This window comes from Pleurodeles waltl, chromosome 7, assembly GCF_031143425.1.
Source record: "Pleurodeles waltl isolate 20211129_DDA chromosome 7, aPleWal1.hap1.20221129, whole genome shotgun sequence".
NCBI lineage: Eukaryota > Metazoa > Chordata > Amphibia > Caudata > Salamandridae > Pleurodeles > Pleurodeles waltl.
Window position 1 is genome coordinate 1,058,235,059 of NC_090446.1, and position 24,572 is coordinate 1,058,259,630.

General features: G+C 43.9%; 1 protein-coding gene across 4 annotated transcripts in view; it reads right to left on the reverse strand.

The window, feature by feature from the left end:
• RHOT1 (ras homolog family member T1) overlaps positions 1 to 24,572 on the reverse strand; it is a 394,200-nt gene that overhangs the window by 291,443 nt on the left and 78,185 nt on the right. For all 4 annotated transcript variants that reach the window (XM_069199969.1, XM_069199971.1, XM_069199970.1 and 1 more), the window contains exon 3: positions 12,279 to 12,360. In XM_069199969.1, coding sequence (XP_069056070.1) covers positions 12,279 to 12,360 — 82 coding nt within the window. The remainder of the gene's footprint in view (positions 1 to 12,278; positions 12,361 to 24,572) is intronic.

The window sequence follows — 24,572 nt, forward strand, 5'->3', positions numbered from 1 at the left end:
TTTCACCACCTCAGGCACTCCGAGTTGTGTACAGGCACAATAATACCTGAAAGTAGCACTAACTATTTGCAGGAAGTCATCATACCTAACAGAGCTGTTGAGGGCCACACTGCAGAGATGTACAATCTGAAACTAGAATGAAGTCTAAGCAAATAACATATGTTCTCTCAAAATGGGTGTAAATGTGAGATTCTGACCTGTCGAGAAACTGGGACTTCGTCGTGAACGGATAGTACGTAGCATTCGTTCCCTCATTCAATTTGAATCCTAGGCATGAAAGTAGTGCAAGCGCCCATTCTAAAACCTGCCTTTTGCTTGACGGTAATAAACATCAGTTATCCAAGTATACGAAGCTCTCCTTTGTAGCCATGTCCCTACTACAGCTAGGCTTTTGGTGAGTATTATGGGCTCTGTGTTGATATCGAAAAGTGATATTTTTGGCTAGCAACATTTTTACTGTTACATACATAGTAAGTGCATCTTGTGATGAACAGTAATTTGTAAAGTAACCAATTTAGTGATTTGCTACTTGAAGGTTCTCTATCAATTTTGACTTGCTATCAACCAAACACACCCTTTATGTTCCCAACAAATCTGCAGATGCTTCATTACACTGCTGCTTAGCTTATACTGTGTACTTTGTGTAAAATGTCATTCCTCATTTGAGGAGCAATACCCTGGTGCCTTTTGGGGGTTATTCGCAATCTCCCTACAAAATACTATGACTCAAGGAACACAGAGTTGATTAGAGTGGTTGAACGCCAGTTGAGTCTTCTGGTGATATCACTTGTTTTACAATTCAATTAAAATGTTTAACAATCAGTGAAGTAGCTTTTCAGCTTGATTTAGTCTCTTGAACATCAATAATATATTGCATAACTTTACAATACCTGCACGTGGTCGCGTGTACACTTTCACTTGGGTTTTACACTTAGACATGTACATGTTACAAAAAATATCGGTCCTGAAGAAAGCCAGGTGTTTATATTCGTGGGAGAAACAGGTTGACTTTTTGTAGAATGGGTACAACATATTGGCTGCCTACACTATTATCACATGGAGTGGAATATAATTCAAAGCTGTGTGTTTGCATGTTAGCTGCATGCCACCCTTTTTCCTTGAGCCACGATACTTTGTACACATGCTAACTACCAGTGATAGTTAAATATGGGCCGTGGACAGCATTTTACCTAGTTTATCTTTGTTTATGAAACACAGTATTTGTACATATGTAAATACACTTCACTGGACTAAGAATGCACCGCATTCATTAATTTAGCGCCCCACATAGGAAGAAGTCCGCTGGACCTCTCTTTTACAAGTCATGGAATCTTCTGCTGGCAATGAAGAAATAATCTACTGATTTGTTAGCATTGTAATACCTTTTGTTTCTCAAAAGTATTGTTCAGAGGTTTAACATTCTAGATAGGAAACAAATTCTGACCTTCATTGAGAGAGAAAGTTCTACAAAGCCAATATATAATGCAGTTCTGTTTCAGGAAGACACTGTATGGCCACATCAGAAAGCAAAGAAAAACACCTCCCTCTCATAGAAAGAAAAAAGGAAAAAAAACAGCAAGTTGGCTAACCAGGAAAACGGGTAAATATTTTAGTGGCAGAAATGTAGATTACATCAGTACTGTATTATACATCCATTTATCTTTAGGAATGTGGTCTCATTCTTGTGCAACGTTCATAAGGCTATTAATCCCACGTCGAACACTAACCCACTTGGGTTCAGTGGACCACAAACAAAATAGCCATGTCAATTTACCTTAGCAAGAATGAGCTTGTTTAACTTGGTTCTGTCCCCCCCTGCGCACATATACAGTTCTTATAATGTTGAAAATAACTTTAATGCTTTGGCGATCAGAAATGTTTCTTCTACAAGACATGAAAAAAGTTCCTACTGCTTGAAAGTCTTTCACAGCATTCAATAATACTTATTTAGAGGACCTCGGCCATTAGGTACTTGGGAACTAACAGGATTTATTTTTTTTTAATTTATTTTTTTAGACAGAACATTATCATCTGGCATTCAAAATAACTTGTAATCTATTTTAGTTTTTAAAAAACAATTATAGAGAAAGCGAGTTTAGGTCATCCCCCTTTAGCCATGCATTGGACCAAGCGCTCTCAAACAGTTGCTTCAACAAAGTGTAATTTAAATTTTGGATAAGGTCAGAGGCGTAGTTCTTTCTCATCACCTAGCTCTTTATTGGGTATATTAGTTCACCCTCTATGGAGGGTATACATTACAATACATAAGAGGCACTGTTTTTAGGAGCGACATCAACTGGGAGGGACAAGTAAATAGAAGGCAGAAGCCATTGTGAAAAAGCAGCTTCCCCACTAAGGCAACATATATAGAGCACTAAACAATTATTTGAAGGATGGCCGAAAACAAGTATGTAAATGCAGTGTATTGGACAGTTTTTTTTACAAGACAACCTTTTTTTAATGTTAAAGCGTCCTACAACCACAACACAAAACTAATACTTGTAAAACAAGATCTGACAAGTATTATAGTGTTTATATTATTACATCATATGTTAAGAAAGCTCTCCGTTTATTATTTGGTATGCATCATTCATATGTTAGTCACTGTTTGTTTGTAGTGTCTAATACTTTTGATCAGTCCACCAAAGTACTGCTAAGTTTTGTAACTGCAGTAGTGTGTGGAAGAGAATAAATTGCACTCTGAGATTATAGCTTTTCCTCGCAGAGAAAACTGAACTTCGATGATTAAAACTGGAGAAGGTGCATCCAGAAGGATGTAGACACACTGCTTACTTTAGCTCCTCACACACTGCTTTAAACTATCACATTTTGAGGCTTCAAGTCAGGAGCACCCCAAGATAGCTACCACATAAATGATGTGTCTTTTTAGGGTCGAGCCTGCGCTAACATGCACTTGTGCATGCGTATTGCTTGCGAGACGCTGTAGTAGTTAGAAAAGGGCTTGGAGCCCCGTCCATGTCACATCAGTGTCTTTCATTGGTTCATGGGCTTGCCTTTTAAAATTTGCTTGCTTTCGTTAGTGGAAGGCATGCATGCGTCATGCCTTTTCCAGAGGTTAGGCCTCCTCGAGCGCAGCGATCAAGTATTGAAAACATGCGAGGCTCGCTGTTTTCTGTCCGGTCTGTGGACTACTTTTTCTCTTTTTTCTCAGTGCAATCTTGCTTGGCAGACGTTGAGCGCTTTGCATGACATCGACTCTGTTATATAGTTAATTTTGCCGGTTACATAGATAACTGCACTTTTGCTGATAGGTTTTACTGCGACTACGAGTGAACTGTGGCTGCGCGATTGGGCTCTTTTTTGCCATTTAATGAGGCAAGAAAAGTCCTGTTGGGAGTTTACAAATGCTAATAGCTCTAACTCGGAGAAATGCGAGACCCGTTGCATTGCAAATGCTTGTCTTGTTAGTCGCCTTTTCTTTGTTTACCTTGCCCTCGCAGAAGCAGTGGAGATCGAAAGAGGTAATCAACTGCATCCTCACTTAAATGCGCTGGCAAAGCCCCCGACCTTTATGACCTATGTAGCTAACAAAGCCACTGAACTTCATGGAGCTGCTGGAGACACCGAAGGCCATCGCATCCGTTGGCGTCCTCTTCAGAAGTATGACAGTGCCTTGCAACTATTTTACAAACAAAGACGTGTTTTACAACCTATTAAACAGGCTGAGGTTATTAATCCCAGAAAAACATATGCCTTGGATCGTTAGAGCAAACAGTTTCCAATGTAGTAAGAAAAAAATCACACTTTTGCAAAAGAAGGGAAAGTTACCTTAATATCAGAAAAAAAAATGCATTTTGCAGGTATACAGGAAAGGATTATGGGTATGCAGATACGCACATGCAAATGAAGGATTAAGAGTATGCAGATGTTCTGTTCAGGTATCGCTTACACTATGAATGTTTCTTTATGTGGCTGGTAACACATTTTACAGAAAGTCTCTAAGTGAAAGAGAGGCTTATTGTTTTTGCCAATACTTATTTTTTCCTTCCAAATGGGTACCACAGTATTTTAAATACCCCATCAATTCTGTGAAACTGCCATCAGGTTATAAATTACAGAGGTTCCTGACAGTTTGGATTTTAGGGAAGCAGAAGAGTCTCACTTTGCAGAAGGGATTGTAGGTTGGGGTGGCTTTGTTAATCTGTTTTTATTTTTTCAAAGGTGGTACAATGTTCCAAATTGGAAAGTTAAAACACCATCACCAAAAAGGAGTTCACTGAAACCTTATTTTTCAGCCACTTTTTCCTTTTCAATGAAGAAGCCAATATACAATTGCTACTGTCATGCCTTCGCACACTAAAGAGGTATATTGACTTTGCTAATAGCTGTTACTTCGTTTGAGCTTAGCCTAAATAACCCTTTGTGTTATAGTGCAATTTATTTCCATGCATGATAGCATCAGCAAAAATTGTGAACAACTGTACCAATTCCTAATTTCAGCTTTTACGATAATAGGGTTCAACGGTCTTCTAAATTCAGTATGGCACTCATATTCTAGCGCAAAATTAATCAAGTCTTCCCTACTACCATTTCCAGTTTTGCCTTCTAACATCGGCACATTCACATACTTACAACCTATTCAACTCTAATCTTTCTAAGTACAGCACTATCTCAACATTGTTTTTTTACTGAGATATAGAAGGATAACATGTGAAGCATTATTGCTTGGTCATCATCCAGCTTTTACCAGTCGTTCTCTTAGTAGGAATGCAAGATAAAAATATACCCATTTCAATTATCTACACATGACATACTTAACACCGCACAGGTTGCAGGCCATCTATGGGGGAGACCTGAAACAATGTCCGAGATTTTATTCTCTGGAGGCTGACTTTGGCCATGTGACATGGACCTCTCCTGTAATTCTTGAATTCTGGGAAGCTGTCATTGACATGTTGCCAAACGAAGCATAACCAAACAGTGGAAATCCAGTGTGGGACCAAGGGTGTTAAGCTGGAGACAAGAAGTAACAAAGTGGGCTAGAGCTGAAGAATGGGCGCTAGTTCAAGACGACAAATGGGGGATAGGGAGACAGCCGATGGCGGGGCTTTGGTCTGACATCTTGGGAACCCAGGAACACCCGGGTGAAGATACTGGGACAGAAATGAGTTCAGTTGCCTCTTTAACTTAAGATCTTCAGAGAACTAGCTAGCTGATAACACTAATTGGGACGGGCGGGCTCCGAGACATATGTCCACAGTCCGGCAGTTCTTAGAGACCGCATAGAGGAGGTGGATGTTGGCTGAAGGCAAGATGGGGAGCACCACACATCGTTCAAATGGATGACGCGCAGAGGTGTACATCCACTATTAAAATGTTGCATGGGTTCTTATAATGAGATACGAGAGATCAACAACTGTGACTTATGCTTACATCGCAACACAACTGGAATTTATGATGCTTTACTTGATGAGGTGCAAAGCTGTAATGTTTATGGTACGTGACTCATGTAAACAATAAAAATATGGATCCCCAAAAAATTTTGAAAAACAAAAAGAACATCCGTTATACAACTTTGCTTTGTAGAAAGCCAAAAGGGGTGCTTTCATTTTTATCACGTGGAGACCAAATGTAACGGAATGAGGTGGTTGGTTATATGGCAGTATGCACAGTTTGTGAAATTGCTTTAACATATACATGCAAATATTAATACAAAATGGCTAGTTTGTAAGTTATGAAGAGAGAAGTGTTGAGGTATCGCATAGTTGGTGGAAAAAAGATAAAGCAGGAAACAAATGTGTACTATTTAGTAGTCCAGTTCTTTTTAAGCAGATATTCGAAGTACTGCAGAGAACATGGTTCATACAAGGTGACACTTGTTCCAGTTAACAAAACAAACACAAATAACTTGAGAAAACATTTGTTAAGAAGCCAGGAAGAATGAATTAACAGATTGTGGTAGGCTTGGCGGTACAAAGGACTCTGGGCCGTATATATGTGTGAAAAGAAAAGGTTTTTATTTGTTTTTATGAAGTGGAAAAAAGAATGTTCGTATAATGCAGCAACAAAAAATGTCTGTTAGGAACAGTTCCACATAAGTTCTCCTTGTCTTAATTGTCTCGGTCTTTTCTTCTCCTTTAGGTGTCTTTCGGATTATTGGGTGGCGTCTCTTCCTCCAGTGGGACCGGAAAAACAAGAACACAGGAGCAAACAAAAAGGTAAGTGGTTTTGTGGGGATCTGGTACTGTTTAGTAGGGGAACGTGCAGGGGGTAGAAAAAAGAGTGTGGCGTTTTTATGGGTGAACAGGTATAGGCGTAGACCGGATGGTGAGGTAGTGGTGGGGATTTCTCTGAGGCATTTGTGTCAAGCTGTTTTTAGTGCTAAGCCCAAGATCTCGTCCTCCATGACTCTGTCCCCTGTGAACCCTCCTGTCTCAACCCCCACCCTCTCCTCTTTTCTACTACCCCCCTGTTCTTAATATTAGATACAGAGTGCCGCCGCCCCGTAGCAAGGACCGTACCTTGTGAAGCCACGACCCTCTGGGGTCGTGGCGGGAACTGCTGTCGTCCATATCCTGATTTCCTGGTTCGTCGTGGTTCTGGACTGCCGTCTTCGCCTCTCATCCTGACTCAGCGTCGTCCTCTTGCCGTCTTCTCTCTTCGGTCTGCGGTAGATGTTTCTCTCCAGGGAACTCCTCCTCCCTTTCCGTGAATTCCTTCGTCCGTTTTAACTCGGACACCCGGAAATCCGGTGTCAGCGATTCTTGTGGCGTTCGTGCGTTTCCATGGAAACGCCCCAGGGCTCCGGACGAGGCGCGCGAAGGCGCCAGTCCGCAGAGGCGGAAGACGAGGTCGACGAGACCCGTCTACACTCCCCATCCCATGATCAGGACTGGTAGAGGACCGCAGAGTCGGGACACCGGGATAGAAAATCAGCAGGGCATTGTAGGGATCCAGAAATGTGGCGGACCTGAAAGGTAAAAGGCTGGAGCTCAAAAAACCAACGCAAGACTCTTGAATTAGTGTCCTTATGTGAGGCCAACCACGTCAACAGGGCATGATCGGTGAAGAGGACAAAAGGCCTGCCCAAGAGATAATACTGCAAACATTCTATGGCCCATTTAATCGCTAGGCATTCCTTTTCGATAGCAGGATAGTGACACTGTCTGGGAAGAAGTTTTCTGCTAATGAAAACAATAGGATGTTCGTGACCCATCTCGTCGGGCTGAGAGAGAACGGCTCCGAGACCGACGTTGGAAGCGTTGGTAAACAGGTGGAAGGGTTTGGAAAAATTCGGACACTGCAACACTGGTTTCGTCGTAAGGAATCGTTTGAGCATATTAACCCCTCAAGCTGAGAGTCAGTAAAAAGGGGTAGTCTGGTGGGATAGTGCTTTTTAAGGAGGTCTGTTAGGGGAGCTGCAATTGTGGAATATTGAGGAATGAATCTGCGGTAGTATCCTACCAACCCTAAAAAGGAACGAAGTTCTTTCTTGGTTTTGGGCACAGGTACTTGTAAGATGGCCTCAACCTTATCTTTTTGGGGTCGTAAGACCCCGTTACCAATAAGGTATCCGAGATAAGCAATCTGGGTTTGACCTAAAACACATTTTTTTGGATTGGCCTTAAGGCCGGCTCCGGCTAAAGTACGGAATACTTTGTCGAGATGATGTAGGTGTTCAGTCCATGAGTTGCTAAAAATGACGGTATCGTCCAGGTATGCTGCCGTGAACGCTTGGAACGGTTTTAAGAGCCGGTCCATCGAGCGTTGAAAGATAGCAGGTGCTCTGTGAAGGCCAAAGGGAAGGACAGTGAAATGATAAAGACCAGACTGGGTTGCAAAGGCTGTCTTCTCTTTGTCTGAAGGGGCCAGGGGGATCTGCCAGTAGCCTTTCGTTAGGTCCAGAGTGGACATATAGCGGGCACTTCCTATTTTCTCCAGCAGCTCGTCCACTCGTGGGATAGGATATGTGTCAAAAAGAGATATGTTGTTTAACTTCCGGAAGTCTATGCAAAACCGGAGAGACCCATCCGGTTTTGGAACGAGAATAACCGGGCAGCACCAAGGGCTGGTGGACGGTTCAAAACCTTTAGGGCTAACATTTTTGCTATTTCTTCCTCAATTATATGCTTTCGTGCTTCAGGAATCCGGTAGGGCCGTAGGCGAATGGTTTGGCCCTCCGAAGTTCTAATATGGTGTTGTATCAGAGAAGTCCGGCCGGGAGTCTCTGAAAAAAAAATCTGAATATTGTTGTAGCAGTGTGGATAACTGACTTTTTCTATTCTGGAAAGAGAGTTGTTTACGCAGGGACTTACCCCCTGTTCTGTGTTTGTGGTGGGATAAAGGTCCAGGCCTAACCCAGTGTTCGGTGTTATTAGGAACCCAGTAGCAGAGAGGCTAGGAGTGTTTTCAGCTATTTCCCATTTTTTTTAGCAGATAAATATGATAGATTTGAGTCCTTTTTGGGTGTGTATTAATTTCTATAAGATAGGTGACGGGAGAAACTGCTTTTAACACGCAGTAAGGTCCTTGCCATTTAGCCAATAGTTTATGTTCTGAAGTGGGTCGCATTATTAGAACCTGGTCGTTAGGCTGAAAAACCCGTAGTTTGGTACCCTGATCGTAATACGCTTTTTGACTTTCTTGTGCCTTCTCTAAATACTTTCGTACATCTTCCCAAACAGTCTGCAAATGTGATTTTAGCTTATGGATATACTCGAGTAGGGGTTTTTCTTCATTACCCTCTTCTTCCCACATTTCAGCTGCCATGTCAAGTAAGTTACGGGGTTGTCTCCCAAACACCAGTTCGAAAGGACTATGTCCAGTGGAAGATTGTTCGTGAGTCCGGATAGCATAGAGAACCAGAGGCAGTTTCTGGTCCCAGTCTTTTCCGGAGTCATCTACTGTTTTTCTCAGTAATGTTTTAATGGTGCGGTTATATAATTCCACTAAACCGTCCGTTTGAGGATGGTATACTGCGTTTTTTATCTGAGTGATCCCTAGTGTTTTACATATCTGTTTCACAAGGGCCGATACAAAAGGAGTCGCCTGATCGGTTAGGATCTCTTGAGGAAAACATACTCGGGAGAAAAACGTTATCATGGCTTGGGCAACTGACTTTGTGGTTATACTTGTAAGAGGGATGGCCTCGGGATATCTGGTAGCGTAGTCAACCAAGACGAGTATATAAGTGTGCCCTTTAGAGGATGGTAAGAGAGGGCCGACCAGATCCATACCTACGCGTCTGAATGGAGTGTCTATAATAGGTAGAGGTTGTAAAGGGGCCTTCCTCAAGGCGCTTGGGTCTACTAACTGACACCTAGGACATTGTGTGCAATATTTTCTGATCTGGGCATAAACTCCCGGCCAATAGAAGCGTCTCAATAAGTATTCTTCGGTTTTTTCTCGGCCGTAATGTCCACCCCCTGGTTGGTTATGGGCCAAGAATAGGACCTGAGTCCTGTATACCTCGAATACCACTAGTTGTTTCTTTTCTCCGTTTGAGGTCATAGTGACCCTATACAGCAGGTTTTTGTGAATTAGGAAATAAGGACCCACCTCCCCGGTAGATTCCGTTTTGGCATTCTTCCATGCATGTACAAGGATAGGGTCTTCCCGCTTACTCGTTCCGAAAGAGACGGAGACGTTGTCAATACTGGCTACCAGTCTCTCTGTGGAATTCTCAGGTCGGCCTGTTGAGTATTTTCGTTTCTGTTGCCTTTTCTCTTTTCAGGTTAGTTTCCTCCGAACTGAAGGCCCCTCAATGGGACTGTTGGCAAAAGGTGCATCGGACCACCAGTCAGGAAATAGTTCAGGTTTCCTTGGTTGGTCTAAGAGATCAGTGAACCGAGAATAATCTGTACTGATGACACAGTCTTCTATTAATTTGTCCATAATCCCTATGGGAAGGAAATCGCGATACTCCCCCCACTCTATTCTGACCAGTTCTAGGGGGTAGTTTGCTTTATCCCCATGAATGCAACATATAGTAACCCACTGGCTCGGGGTCAGGCTTACTTGACGTACTAAATCTCTGCAGATAACTGACTGACTACAACTTGAGTCAATCAAGGCCTCTATTGGTGTTCCATTTACCTTTATGGTCTGTTTGTAAGTACGATTCCCTTTTCCAATACACAACACTCTACCCCGGGTGACCCCTATTTCCATAGGTTCTACCCCTTTGTTTTTCCTAGGACATCCTCTTGCAATGTGGCCCCATTCTCCGCAACTAAAGCATTGCGGTTGTTGCATGGGGTTGGATTCTCCGGCTCTAGGATATCCTGGTTCCTCTGGAGTTCGTCAGGGAGGATATTTGAGGGTCCCTATGGCCAGTTTGCTTGGATTCCTGGGGCCTAATGTCTTAATATCCACAGACCGGTGATAGGCGGATGCCAGATCGACTGCCAGTTCTGTGTCTATCTTGGGATGCTGCCGAATCCAATTCCTGGTACTACCGGGAAGAGAGTCTAGGTATTGTTCCAGGATAACTGCTTTAATGACGTCTTCTCGGTCTGTCCCTAACGGGCCCAGCCATTTCAGACCTAAATCCTTAACCCTAAAATAGAAAGTACGGGGGTCCTCACTCTGTCCCCATTTCACTTTCCTAAATTTCATCCTATAATACTCGGTATCGTGGCCTACCCTTTCTAGAATACTTTTCTTAATATCCTTATACGGGGTAGTGCCACTGGGATTCGCAGCCTGATAGGCTGTTTGAAGGATACCTGTCAGGAGGGGTGTGATATAGTGGCCCCACCGTTCTTCAGGCCATTGAGCCGAAGAGGCCACACGTTCAAAGTTTGTGAAGAAGGAGTCCGGATCCTCTCCTTCCTGGAATTTTTGTAGTACCGAGCTGGGAACGTTAGGGTGGACTTTGCTAGCTGCAATGGTGTCAGTTAATTTCTGGAGCGCAGTCTCGTGTACCAGCTGGTTACTAGCCATAATGGTGGCTTGACTTTTCAGTGCTGTTTGAAGAGCCTCACGATCTTCTTTTGCCTCCCTTTGATGGGCCTCCCATACCAGTTGGAGGTGGCGCTGGCCCTCAGCCAATTGTTTGACCATATCCTCCAGCGTGGGCTTCTCCCCCATTTTGTCTGCCTCTATGTACCGCCAGGGAACTGAAATCCCACTTCTGACACCACTGTGGTAGGCTTGGCGGTACAAAGGACTCTCGGCCGTATATATGTGTGAAAAGAAAAGGTTTTTATGAAGACGAAGTGGAAAAAAGAATGTTCGTATAATGCAGCAACAAAAAATGTCTGTTAGGAACAGTTCCACATAAGTTCTCCTTGTCTTCATTGTCTCTGTCTTTTCTTCTCCTTTAGGTGTCTTTCGGATTATTGGGTGGCGTCTCTTCCTCCAGTGGGACCGGAAAAACAAGAACACAGGAGCAAACAAAAAGGTAAGTGGTTTTGTGGGGCTCTGATACTGTTTAGTAGGGGAACGTGCAGGGGGTAGAAAAAAGAGTGGCGTTAATATGGGTGAACAGGTATAGGTGTAGGCCGGATGGTGAGGGAGTGGTGGGGATTTCTCTGAGGCATTTGTGTCAAGCTGTTTTTTGTGCTCAGCCCAAGATGTCATCCTCCGTGACTCTGTCCCCTGTGACCCCCCCGTCTCAACCCCCACCCTCTCCTCTTTTCTACTACCCCCCGGTTCTTAATATTAGATACAGAGTGCCACCGCCCCCGTAGCAAGGACCGTACCTTGTGAAGCCACGACCCTCCGGGGTCGTGGCGGGAACTGCTGTCGTCCGTATCCTGATTTCCTGGTTCGTCGTGGTTCTGGCTTGCCGTCTTCTCCTCCGGACTCGGCGTCTTCCTCTTGCCGTCTTCTCTCTTCGGTCTGCAGTAGATGTTTCTCTCCAGGGAACTCCTCCTCCCTTTCCGTGAAGTACTTCGTCCGTTTTAACTCCAACACCCGGAAATCCGGTGTCGGCGATTCTCGTGGCGTTCGTGCATTTCCATGGAAACGCCCCAGGGCTCCGGACGAGGCGCGCGAAAGGCGCCAGTCCGCAGAGTCGGAAGACGAGGTCGACGAGACCCGTCTACACAGATATACACGGATATTCATACAACTTTCTCAGGCTACACCTGTGATTGCATAGAAATATTGACCTGTCAGACATAATATTGGACGCACAAGTTGCCCTGGTATAGAAATTCTGACCTGTAATCTAAGAAGAGTTATAAAATTCTATTACAACAAAAATGGCAATGGTAAATGTGAGAGTGAATAGTGTCTTGTATTTCAGAATATAACTTCCACACAATACAATATTCTGAGGAAAAATGTAACAGAATCATTGTCATTTTTACCTGAGTAATCAACTATATGCGTGGGGACTCTCTCTGGAGTAACATCAGCTGGGATGGTGATTTCTTCGGCACGCGGAGGAACCTTTGAAATAAACAGCCAAAGAAGAAAAAGCTCAAACTTAGCATTAGTGTGAACCTGCCGAAGATTATTATGCTATTTAAGGCTGATGACAAGTTATTTCACTGATTTAACAATTGGCAGTTAACACCAGGGAAGGGTGTAATTACAGCACATGGCAGCTGTTGATTTGTGAATCCAAAGAAATTATAGATAGAAAGAAATCTTTTAAAGCATAACTGTAACAGAGAATTCCATACCCTGTATGTACACCCCAGAACTGGCAATCTTTGACAAGCAACGCTTAATATATGACAGAAGGTAATTTACAAACGTTAGCAAAATAATAATTTCATAATTTGTATTTGTATGTGGAGACGATGCAAGGGTAATTGTTTCGCAATGCATCTGAACTAAGCAGCTCATCAGAGTGGGTGCAGTAAGCAAGCACAGGAGGACACAGGAGTTTATGAAAAGACTAGACAGCATCAATGAACGAAATGAGAGGATAGTGTTTGTGGACCTATCATGGCTGTACACATGTTCTCCAGAACTAGAACTAGCAGATTGACCCCAGACGTCCACCTTATACTACTAAAACCTAACAAAAAACTCTCCATCTCATAATTGTTTATGCACCCTAGAATTTTGCTTTCCATTGCAGACCTCGTTCTTTTTGGCCTTTACCTGGTAAAATTGGCCTACCCTTGATTGCTACATTTAATTACCTTTAAGTCCCTATTACTAGATGTACCCAGAACCAGTAAATTAAATGCTACTAGTAGGATGCAGCACGCACATGCCAACTACTAAAGTACCTTTTAAAAACATGTGTCAGGCCTGCCACGGCAGTGCAGCATAAACTGTCATTTCGACCTGGCACATTAAACTTTCTGCCGGTCCCAAAACTTCCTTTTTCATACATGTATGTCACCCCTCGGTTAGACCCTAAAGGCTCATAGGCCACGGTGCGTGTTAAGTTAAAAATTAGTACATGTGTATTTAGGTTTTTCCTGTCCTGACAAAGAAAAACTGCTAAAGTCATTTTTGAATGCTGTGGGATCTCTCTCCAATACACCAACAATGGGTTACCTTATTACATTTAATAAGTGTTCCCCTCAGCCTGAGAAAAAATATAAAAATGGATTTTACTCACAAATGGAATGCAATTTGAAATCCTATCCATCTGCACAGAAAGTGGCATCACTGCTTTACTGCCCACGGTATTCTTAATTCCACCCAAGATCTATTTAATGGCAGCTGCAGCATGAACGGCCACTGGCAAGCCAAAGACAAGCCAGTCTGTGCCTGTACGTGCCTGGGTTGCTCACAGTACCAGCAACCCTGGTTCTGCCACTACCCACTATCCTGCTGCGCTCCTTCATGCTCTCAACCTAGGCCATCACTTGCCACACTGCTACCACACCGCACCGCACAACACGGAAGGAGAATCCACATGCAACTCCTGCAAGTTCTTATGCACTCTCCCACACCCACATCAACAGCACTCAGCACCCCACTCTCTAACACAAATCAGCTACCCACTCACGCTCTCACAGAGCAAACAAAATCCAAACAACATGGGACACTCACATGCATGTTCATCAACACCCGCCTGCTCACCAAAGATGCCGTGGAGATATGAGACCTACTGCACAATCATGCTACAAATCTGCTCCTTCACACAGAAACATGGCTAAACCCAAATTCGAGCCCAGACATCACTACAGCCATCACCCACCAGCTAAAAGACAGTCAGCACAAGCCTGGAGGTGGAGTCATCATCATATTCAAAGAGACCATCAGCTGTATCACCTACACGGACACCCCCACCAGTTACTTGGAGCACCTCACATTCAAGATATGCATCATTATCAACTTCTCCATGGGCAGCACCCTCATATACAGACCACCAGGACCCAGCACCAATTCTGCCACCGACATCACGGACTCTGTTGCACCCCTCATCATCAACTTTAAGCACCTTATGCACCTTATTCCTCCTCGAAGGCTGTACCAACCCATACTAGTCTGCCCTGCTAGAAAACCTTGGAAACCCTGGCTTCACCTATCATGTTGCCAAATTTGGTGGATGGCTAATAGAACAGATTGTCTCCTCAATAAGCAACAAGCCATCAACTATGACCTGGACATAAACAGCACTGTCAGATTCATCATACCCATTTCACACCATCACAGACCCTACCACCAGCAGAACTGCCCTCTGCAGCTGGAAAAGCATCTCAGAAGAGGAGGCTTCTGCCTTCTCCGAGAACTGGCCCTAGCACACCAGTAGCTTGCAGAAAGCCATCACAAGCCTCAACAGCAGGATCACCACATGTGCCAATACTCTGACTTCCCTCAAGAACAAGCCAATGACAAGACACCGAACACAGGCCAGCTGATACACAGAGCAACTCATGTAGACAAAACATCACTTCAAGCAACTGGAGACCATTAGAGAACAAGTCAAGACAATGCATATAAAGACAAAGACATTTTCAAATCATCCCTAAGGCACTTCTACTGGGAAATACAGAACACCAAGTGTACAGCTCTTGCAGATCACATAGATGTCAGCAACAACAACAGCAAGGAAATCTTCACCATCACCAAAGATTTCACTGTGTCTCCTGTTGCCTTAGCAACATCACCCCCTATCAAGACCTTTGGAAAAAGCTCTCAGAATTCTTCGGTAGCAACATCACCCTAATATACAACAGCTTCGACTCTCAACCAGACTCCGTCACTGTTGCAACTGAACTCCCTCTTACAGCCTGACTTCATGGGCTGTCATCACTACAGTTGAAATTGCTGTTACCATGAAGACCAGCCACTCAGGGCGCTATCTGGACACTTCCCACACCATACCTTTACCAAAAGGCTCTTACCAATCAGTGAAGCACTAACACCCATTCTCGGAGCCTCCATCGACTCAACCACATTGCGTGACGCCCTGCTCAAAAAACCATTTGCTGTCCCAGCTGTATTTTCCAACTACGTACCTATCTCCCTCCCTCCATACCTGGCAAAGGTCTTAGAGAAGACAGTCTCATCCTATCCTCATCAAGTGCCTGCACAAGATCTGCATCCAAGGATCCACTCTCCGCTGGATCTGCTCCCTCTGAATGGCTAGGACACAAGCTGTCAGCCTGGCACCTTGCACTTCAGAAACCTGCAAACTCGTCTGCAGTGCGATTCAAGGTTTGTTGCTCAGTCACACTCTCTTCAACATACACATGATCCCTCTGGCCAAGCTCACCCACCCACACATCAACGTCCTCATATACACTGAGGACATGCAACTCATACTTTCCCTCTCAGAAAAGACCCCAAACTCAAGGAACAAATTCACTGCCTGCATGGCCAACGTCGCTAACAGGATGACAACCAACTGTCTCAAACTCAACACAGACAAGGCAGAATTAGTGAGCTTTGGCAAGAACGATTCACTATGAGACTCCAAATGGTAGCCGACCTTACTCTGACTCACACCCAGAACCCACACCAAGAACCTCATAATAATCATAAGCAGCAAACTGGAAATGATTGCACAAGTCAATACCACCAGTGCACCCTGCTTCCACATACTGAATATGCAGAGGAAGATTTTCAAATGGCTCCCAAGCAACACTACAAAACTCACTCACGCCCTAGTCACCAGCAAGTTGGATAATGGGAAAGCCATCTGTATGCCGGGATCACCAAGCAACACAAACCATACAGAACTCAGCAACCAGGCTTCTCCTCAACTTCACACATAGAACCCCATCACACGACACTTCAGGGAACTCCACTGGCTCACGATACACAAATGTGATCAATTCAAACTCATTCAAGGCACTACACAACTCAGGCCCCATCTACCTGAATTGTGGCATCACCTTCCACCAACCACTCAGACACCTCCACTCTACACTACTTCCACTTGCACACATACCACTCATACACAGAACCACATCTGGACAGGTGTTCTCTTACATTGCTCCTAAAGCATAGAATAGCCTCCCACTCTACATCAGAACGTCCTCCTCTTTTCTTGAATTTATTAAGAAGCGGAAGACCTGGCTCTTCAATTAATAAACGTACCATAGACAGGGTTCGACATACATACCTGCTCAGCACCAGGATACCCTTGAGAGTTTTAGTGCTCTTGAGAAATCTACTTTTTTACTACAATATACTTCCTGACGGGATGACTAGAGAAGAGTCGTACCCTTTAAAAGGACCATGCCTGCAGCATATACAAAAGGAAACTCACTCCAGGATGTCCCTTGCTTCTGTCATCTTATACAAGCATTACCTCCCAAGGAGCTGGGTCTTTGGAAAGGTTCAGACTAAAAGTACAGCAGGAGTAAATGGGCAAACCTTCCATCCCTGTGAAGCTGACTGTCAAGGCAGTAGTGTTTCATGAACATGTGCAATGGCGCCCATGCCAACACAGTGGAAGCAGCCTTGGCCCAGGTGGATTAAGCCTTAAGACCTACCGGAGGCTGCTTCTTTGCCAGCATGTAGCAGACAAAGGGCTACTGATCATGAGATGGGTCTGTTTCTACACCACCTTGCACTTTCTTGCACCAGAGATGCACACAGAGCTGATTGTCCACTCGTTCCTTGGTACAATCTATGTTAAAGGGCAGTACTCTTTTGGGGGTCCAAGCAATGGGGTCTCTCTTTCGAGGGATTAGGCGGAGCCAATTAGGTCAGGAGAATGATGGCTTGTCCAACATAACATCAGTTTGTCTGGATAAAAGGTGTTATAAGGAGGCTGGACCAAGATGGTCTGAAGCTCACTTAGAAAAAAAGGTTTTGAAGGTGAGGAAACACAACGGACAACTTTGCTACAGCTCAAAAGAGGTACACATGAATAAAATGAGAACCAGATTTAAGTCCCACCCTGGCATCACAAAGAGCTTAGGTGGAAATATATGCTGCAAACCTTTCACGAACATCATTACAACCAAAGATTTGAACAAGGACTGCTAAACACAAAAAGGCCAAAAGAGGGGCAAAATAACCTTTTACAATGTCCACAGCAATAGTTTCAGGACCAAAGACAAAACAATCAACAGTAAAAGAAAAGTTTGGCCTGCAACAGGTCTGACAAGTATGGCACCAAGTCACTAACCTCCTGAGGAGGGAGATAACATGGAATCAACTGTCACCACTCAATGCCCACACAAAGTGGAGGTGCAGATTGTGCAAGATCAGATGCAAGACCCTGCCCTGGTGCTGAGACAGAAGGGACTCCTGAAGCGGCAGTTTGATTGGAGGACAGATGCTCCTGCTCTGAAGTTACAGGTATCATACACTTCTGGCCCAATCCAAAGCCACTAGGATGACTTGGGCCAGTCATTCCTGATCTTCTTGAGAAGTCGAGCCATGAGAGGCAGAGACGTAAAGGCATACAGGAGTCCCGAGCTCCGCTCTAGGTGAAATGTGTTTCAGAGAGGAGGTCTCCTTGGGACCTCAGCACAAAAGGTGCTGACAGTGCATGTTCTCAGCAACAGTGAGCAGCAGCGAAGAGATCAATCCAGGGTTCTGCCCACTACTAGACATCACCCTCCACCACCTCTCGGTTTAACTGCCATTTGCGATTCGCTAGGCATCATCGCTGAGTTAGGTCACCCTCGAATTCAAAGATCCCAAAAGGTGGTTCACAAACAAGGAGATACCCTGATGACCCCACTGGTATAGAACCCAAGACCGCCCATCATCCTACTTGTTACAGTACAACATGACGGTGGTGTTGTATGTGAGAAACCTTCACCAACCTCTATTTGATGTTTGGGAGAAAGGCCTTCAACAGCAAGCAGATTGCCCAGCACTTCAACAGATTGAAATGCAGACGCATTTCTGAAGAAGACCAGAGTCCTCTGATCTCCACCTTTACCACAAGGCCTTCCCAGTCCAGCAGAGATGCGCCTGTCACCAACGCCAGCTCAGGACGTGGTAAGGAGTGGGGTCTGCCACTGATCCAATCACGGTCCAGCAGCCACCACTGCAAATCTTTTGCAGTCTCCTCTGAAACCCAAATGACAGCCAAAAGATTGCCTTCTTGATGTGCCCAGAGACTTCTGAGCTCACTGCAAAGCCTCCAAATTACACCTAGCCTAGTTGACTACCAGGATGCAGGATACCAGAAGGCTCAGAAGTCTGACAGCCACTCTTACTAAGATCCAGCACTGAGGCCTGTAAGATCAGGATCATAGCCCAAAGGTCCTGGACTCTGCACTTCCAGGGGAAGGCACGTAATTTCTTCATATTCAGGATGGCTCGATAAAATGGAGGTGCTGTGAAGTACTGAAGTGTGACTTGTGTCACACAAGTGTGTATGTTGATAGAGGACCCCATCAATGCTAGAAGGTTCACAGTCATCTGGGAAGAGCCTAGCAAGTCAATGAGATACAGGAAGACTGGAAGCACGACTACTACTTTTATAAACACTTAAGGTGCACTGCTCAAGCCAAAAGGGAGCAAAAACAGGCCAACAGCCTCCATCCTTTTTTAGCACAAGATGGTGGAGGCAATAACACCCAGTTCCTACTTCTGAGGCCAAACCTTCTCTTTGGTCAAAAGGACCTGCACCTCCTGCCACAAGAATGACATATGGTCTTCCGTCAGCCACTCTGATGGACTTGAAAGGTGTGGGGGTAGAAAGTAATGGGAGGGCAGTGCCATGATGGACATTTTGGAAGACCAATCTGAGAGAAGAAATGTCTTGCCATCTGTGAAGAAAATGGCAGGCCCTGCCTTCTGCCGAGTGGCTGTGTACTGGATAGGTCACACTAAAGTGGCCTTAAAGTTGGTGCTGGAGCAGTGGGAGCTGAGCTGAGCTGTGTACTGTTACTGATGTCCTGGACGTTGCTGTTGGGGGCCACGCCCTGACCTAGAAAGGGCTGACGGGCTTGTTGCAATGGCAGCTGAGTCTAGCATGGTCAATAAGCGAAGCCTCTGGCGTATCCCTGAAATGGACAAAAGTGTCAGGGAACCTGCCTGGCACGTGTGAAGAAACCCAAAAAGCAAGAAGTAACATGACTCTCTTAGAGCCACCAAAGAGGAGAAAACCATCAAAAAGCACATCTATTAAAGATGCCTGGACATCCCGAGAAGGTAGTGAACCTTGTCCATGTTTGGCAGCAAAGTGCTGCACTTGAGCCAATTGTCAGACCCAAGCCATTGGTCATGTCAAGGCCAACTAGATAACAAATTTAGCCACATCCCAGTAATCTGGACTAGTTTGGGCTAATGATGTTTGTAAGTCATAGGGGACAACCAGTAATCTGACTGACCATGCACCATAGTGCACGGGTGTAGCTCCAAGGAAGCTGGCATTTACTAAGCGTAGGACAAGGCCAGCTGGGGGAAACATGTACTTGGCCAAGTACCTCCATATCTTTAGATTTGTGGTCAGGAGGTAAGAAAAGCATTCAAGTTGACCTTGCTGGTGGGAGTCTGAACCACCAAGCTCTCCGACGCTGGATGCTGCATGAGAAAGTCATTTAACAAGGGAAGCACTCAATCCTTATACGTAAAAGCATTAAATTCACAAGTCCATTTTTCCATTCGTGACGTTTATCCTCTTCTTTATTTATTCTTATTTGGTAGCCACAGCCAAGCCAACACGTGTTTCATCTGGGTACATATCTCCACATTGACTTCTTCAGGGCTTCTCTCAGCTGACAAATGTAACTCCGTTTGCCACTATGAAATGTGATCTAAATTTGAACGAAACTACGAAGGTTAAAGTGTAATGTCCAGTGCTAATCCCAAAATCAGTCTCCTCCCTTTCTCTGTCTCATAAGAAAGCGTCATGTAAAACGTCTTGCCGTCTTCGTTCTCTTAGTATTGACGGGTGACCAACTGGTTTCAACAGGTAACCACTCGCGAGTACGCGAAAGGGCTTAACAAAAGCTTAGCTCAGAGGATGACTTTCAATAGATCACTGCGAGGTAGCTGCTCTGCTACTTACGAAACCCTGGTTCTCTGTGGAGCAGGTCTTGGCCGGACGGCCAGAACATGGTTTTGACCAAGTATCCAACAGCATATCCATACAGGCTTCATTACAGGGCTGAAGCGGTCTGGTAGGTATCTGGCCAGGATGAAGGGCCTCAGTAAGGATATTAATCTTGACCTCCATAATTGGGAGCTGCAGGTCAAGGATCTCTTCAGCCCTGAAGGTGTCTCTGCTGAAGGAGCAGGTGCAGATTGTGGCACCAGAACGAAAGTCACCACCAAAGCCAGTGCAGATCCAGAAGGGAGTTGAGTGGCACAGATGGTGCAGAGTAAAAACCCGCAAGCTCATAGCCCTATTGGAGGCTCTTGTGGCTCAAAGGTGCACCGGAATGAGCCAGAAGCATGCCAAAAACGCCTTGAAGTTCATCTGGGCACATGAGTTGCAGGTCTTGGAGAAATGATCCAGGGGTGGCAGATATATGGGACTTCACTCGGCATTTCCAAAGCACAATGAAGTTGGTACAAAGTCACACAGCACCACCTACCAGCATGTAGGAGTACTGTTTTAGAGCTCTTCCATGTCCTGTCCAACATCTGAGGAATGTTCACAAGGTGAGAAATCTGTGGTTAGAGGTACCCCTCCTAGAAAGTTGGGACGTCTGCCAAACACAATGATGAAACCTTTCAGTAGACGCATACTACAAATTATTGAAAACACCACAAGAACCTAACAGTAGAGCAGTCCAACAATACAACCACTGACACCAGACCACCTCAGTAGGTTAAGAAGTTCTCACTTACATTAGAGATACAGTAAACACAGACATTCTCTGCCTCTTGTATCACACAGCTGTCAAATCTTCCCACCTATACAGAATGACTGGTCCCCGAGCACACTCAGTTGAAATTTGTGGCTATCAACTGCAACACTACATGGGGTACTACACTTCTCTACATTTTCATGCCATGGTGTACATTTGTTTGCAATCACTTGCAACATTGTACTTTGCTTCTCCCACTTCAAACACCTTACCCCCATGCAACTTTACTCAGCTCTTCAGCAAACTTCATTTTTAAATCCACAAAGGGAAAAGGTCCTTAAGGGAGCCCTTTCCCTTTTCAAATTCACTACCACCTTTGAGGTTTCAGAACATTTTCAATATTTTGCAACTGTCTTTTGGGCACAAAACATTGACACATAAGATACGGATTCCAAATCTGAGAAAGACGCCTACATCACGCCCCTTCCAGATACTGAATCAGAATAAAGTTAGAATCCCCTTTTAGGAGAAGGAAAACGTTACCAACACCAAAAATTTGATTATTATATATTAAAAAGCATTTTAATAATTGCAAACGTTGAATTGCTCACTTAAAATGCCAAATACTTCTTGCCCTAAATTTGGGAACTGGTGAGTGTGCTTCAAGTACGTTTTCTGGTAAATTATTTAGGAAACGGTTAGATTTGCAGCGCAGAAGGTGCATGATAAAAGTGGAGGACAATATGAATGAATCCCTGATCTTACATTCTTTCAAACATGCACACATGAATTAATCAACATACATTCTGTGTATTAATCAAGGGTCAAAAATGTATTTCCCTGGTTGGTGTTAGCGAGTCAGAGGCTGAGGCTGAAGGAAGAAATGTATTTTGTTCTAAAGGTGAGGTTACTATTACATAACCCCAATGCCCTGCACTGTTCAAAAAGGACTTGTCTTAAACACAGAACCACTAATTCAAAGATGACAATGGACTGTAAAGGAAATCAAATAATGCTAAAGGCATGATTGTATCAGAAATGACTCCCACATAAAAGCCATGCTCAAAAAGCTGTCATTCTAAAGGCGGAGGTAAAAAAAGTTGTGTACAACACTGTTCTATAAATCAATTTCACAGGTGTTTTTGGTGGAGGGGGGTTTGCCCTTTGTGATTTCCTTTTTTGCCTTCCTTCCAATGCCATAAAGTTCCTAGAAGGGAAATGAATACTCCAGGCCTTTGTCTCATTCATCTATCCTTGCTTAATTTATCCTGTCTGTGCTTGTGCCTCTCTCATTCCACTTCCTGGTTCAGACACACCCTCAGCACCTTCTATATTTTTAAACCCTTGACCCTTTCATTGTTTCAAATCTTCCTCCTTCGTTCCCCAGATCACCTTTGTACAGTGCTCCTGCTGTGCCTTCTTGCTCCCCTCTAAAAACGCTTTCTTCAACTGTTCACTTCTCACAGTAGAGGTGTATCCCTTTCCCTTCTTCCCTTCCTCTAGTTTAACGACTTAACTTGTGGCTCTCTGGATCATTAAGCCCCTGCCACCTATCAATGTGTTTTAGATGTTTTTGGACAACACTAATCTGTTTTTTGTTATCCATCATCTTTTTTTCCATGATTTTAAAAGTTATTAAGCTATATTGATCTAGTTTGTGTGTCTACAATTTGTCAACCATACATCTTTACTATAAACCAATAGCACATATGCCTGCCTTTCTATTTTTTAGACACCACTGCTTAATCAATGGCAATGCTTTCTGAAGATGCCAGGTCAACAAAAATTTCCCAAACATAACCACAAAGGTATTGCGAAGTAGCTTCTGTTGTTCCTCCTATTTCCTATATCTAAACTCTAGAATTGATCTCAAATAGGTAAGAAACAGTGGCCCATATCCCAACTTCCACAAGATCTTGGAGGGAAAGGAAGAAACGTCTGGAATTAGGAAAGTCACTTTCCCAGTTAAATTCTGGGTCTTCAGAGATGCTAAACCACTGGCTTATAGTGCCCTATGCACAGGATACCCTGTCTCCAGCCCCCTCCTGGATTACCTGTGTCCCAACCTCTCAATTACATCAGCTTTTTAACAAAACTGATCCCACAAGTTCTAAATATATAGTTCAATGACTCCTTTGAATTGCAAAAAGCCCACTAAGTAAGATGCAGGAACTTGAATCATGGTGGGATGCATGAACTTAATATAATGTGTGCTGCACCACCAGCATAATAAAGTCATGTTGGACAGCTCATTTCATTGAAGGGCGGCCCGATCTTTTTCTTAGCAGACTATTCCTCAGTTACAAATGCTAATCATAAAAACATTATTAGTGCTAAGGAGGCGTAAATATGGCTTATTGGAACTGGAAACCATGATGCTTGCAATTGAGGGTCAGACCAGGGAATTCACAGAACCGGAATAACTCAAAACCATTTTGGACTCCCTGGAAGAATCCAAAATGGATAATTTTGCCACTATAACACCAACCCATGTCAATGGATTCATGAGACACACACATTGCTACATCCTCTCTGGAGAAAACTGAAATCAAACAAATTGTTAGTACACAGAGTCAGTTATAACTAGACTTCATCAAATAGTGGAATCACTGAACGAAGGAAGAGACCAGACACATCTGAAAGCAGTTTATCATTACAATGGCATCAGAACACTTCCCTACAGGTGGCTGATAGAACTTCAACGTATTGCACAAAGTGAGAAAGCAACCTATAAAATTACTAAGTTGGAAATCTTTGATTTGTTTCCTTGCATCCTACATAGTACCTAATGCTTAACTCTGATGGCTATTGACTGGGAAAAACAAAATCCTCCACAGTTGATTACTGGCTTATTGTTGTGAAGATATTCGTTTTATTTAACTATACCCCACCCCTCCTTGTTATATCCACTATAAAGTCCATTCTCTATTGCCTATATACAACTGGAAGATTACTGAAAATCATATGCACTTACACTGCCTATAATGGAAATAATGGTTCATACTTACTGATAGCCAAGGTCTAAACCAGCCCAGATGTTGTCTGTGTTTAGGTGTACTGCATATATTATGGGAATTTTGAATTCTTAACCCCTTAGCTGCTGGGCCTTTTCCCCCCCAGTGCTGAGCCCTTTTTTGGCTATTTGGGGTAGTTCGCGCTTAGGGCTTCATAACTTTTTGTCCACATAAGCTAACCACGCCAAATTTGCGTCCTTTTTTTCCAACATCCTAGGGATTCTAATGGTACCCAGAGTTTGTGGTTTACCCTGGAGGAGACCAAGAAAATAGCCAAAATACAGTGAAAATTTTGTTTTTTCCAAAAAAATGGGAAAAAAGGGCTGCCGAAGAAGGCTTGTGGTTTTTTCCCTGAAAATGCCATCAACCAAGGGTTTCTGGTGCTGAAATCACTATCTTCCCACCTTTCAGGAACGGGCAGACTTGAATCAGAAAACCGAATTTTTCAACACAAATTTGGCATTTTACTGGGACATACCCCATTTCTACTATATTTGGTGCTTTC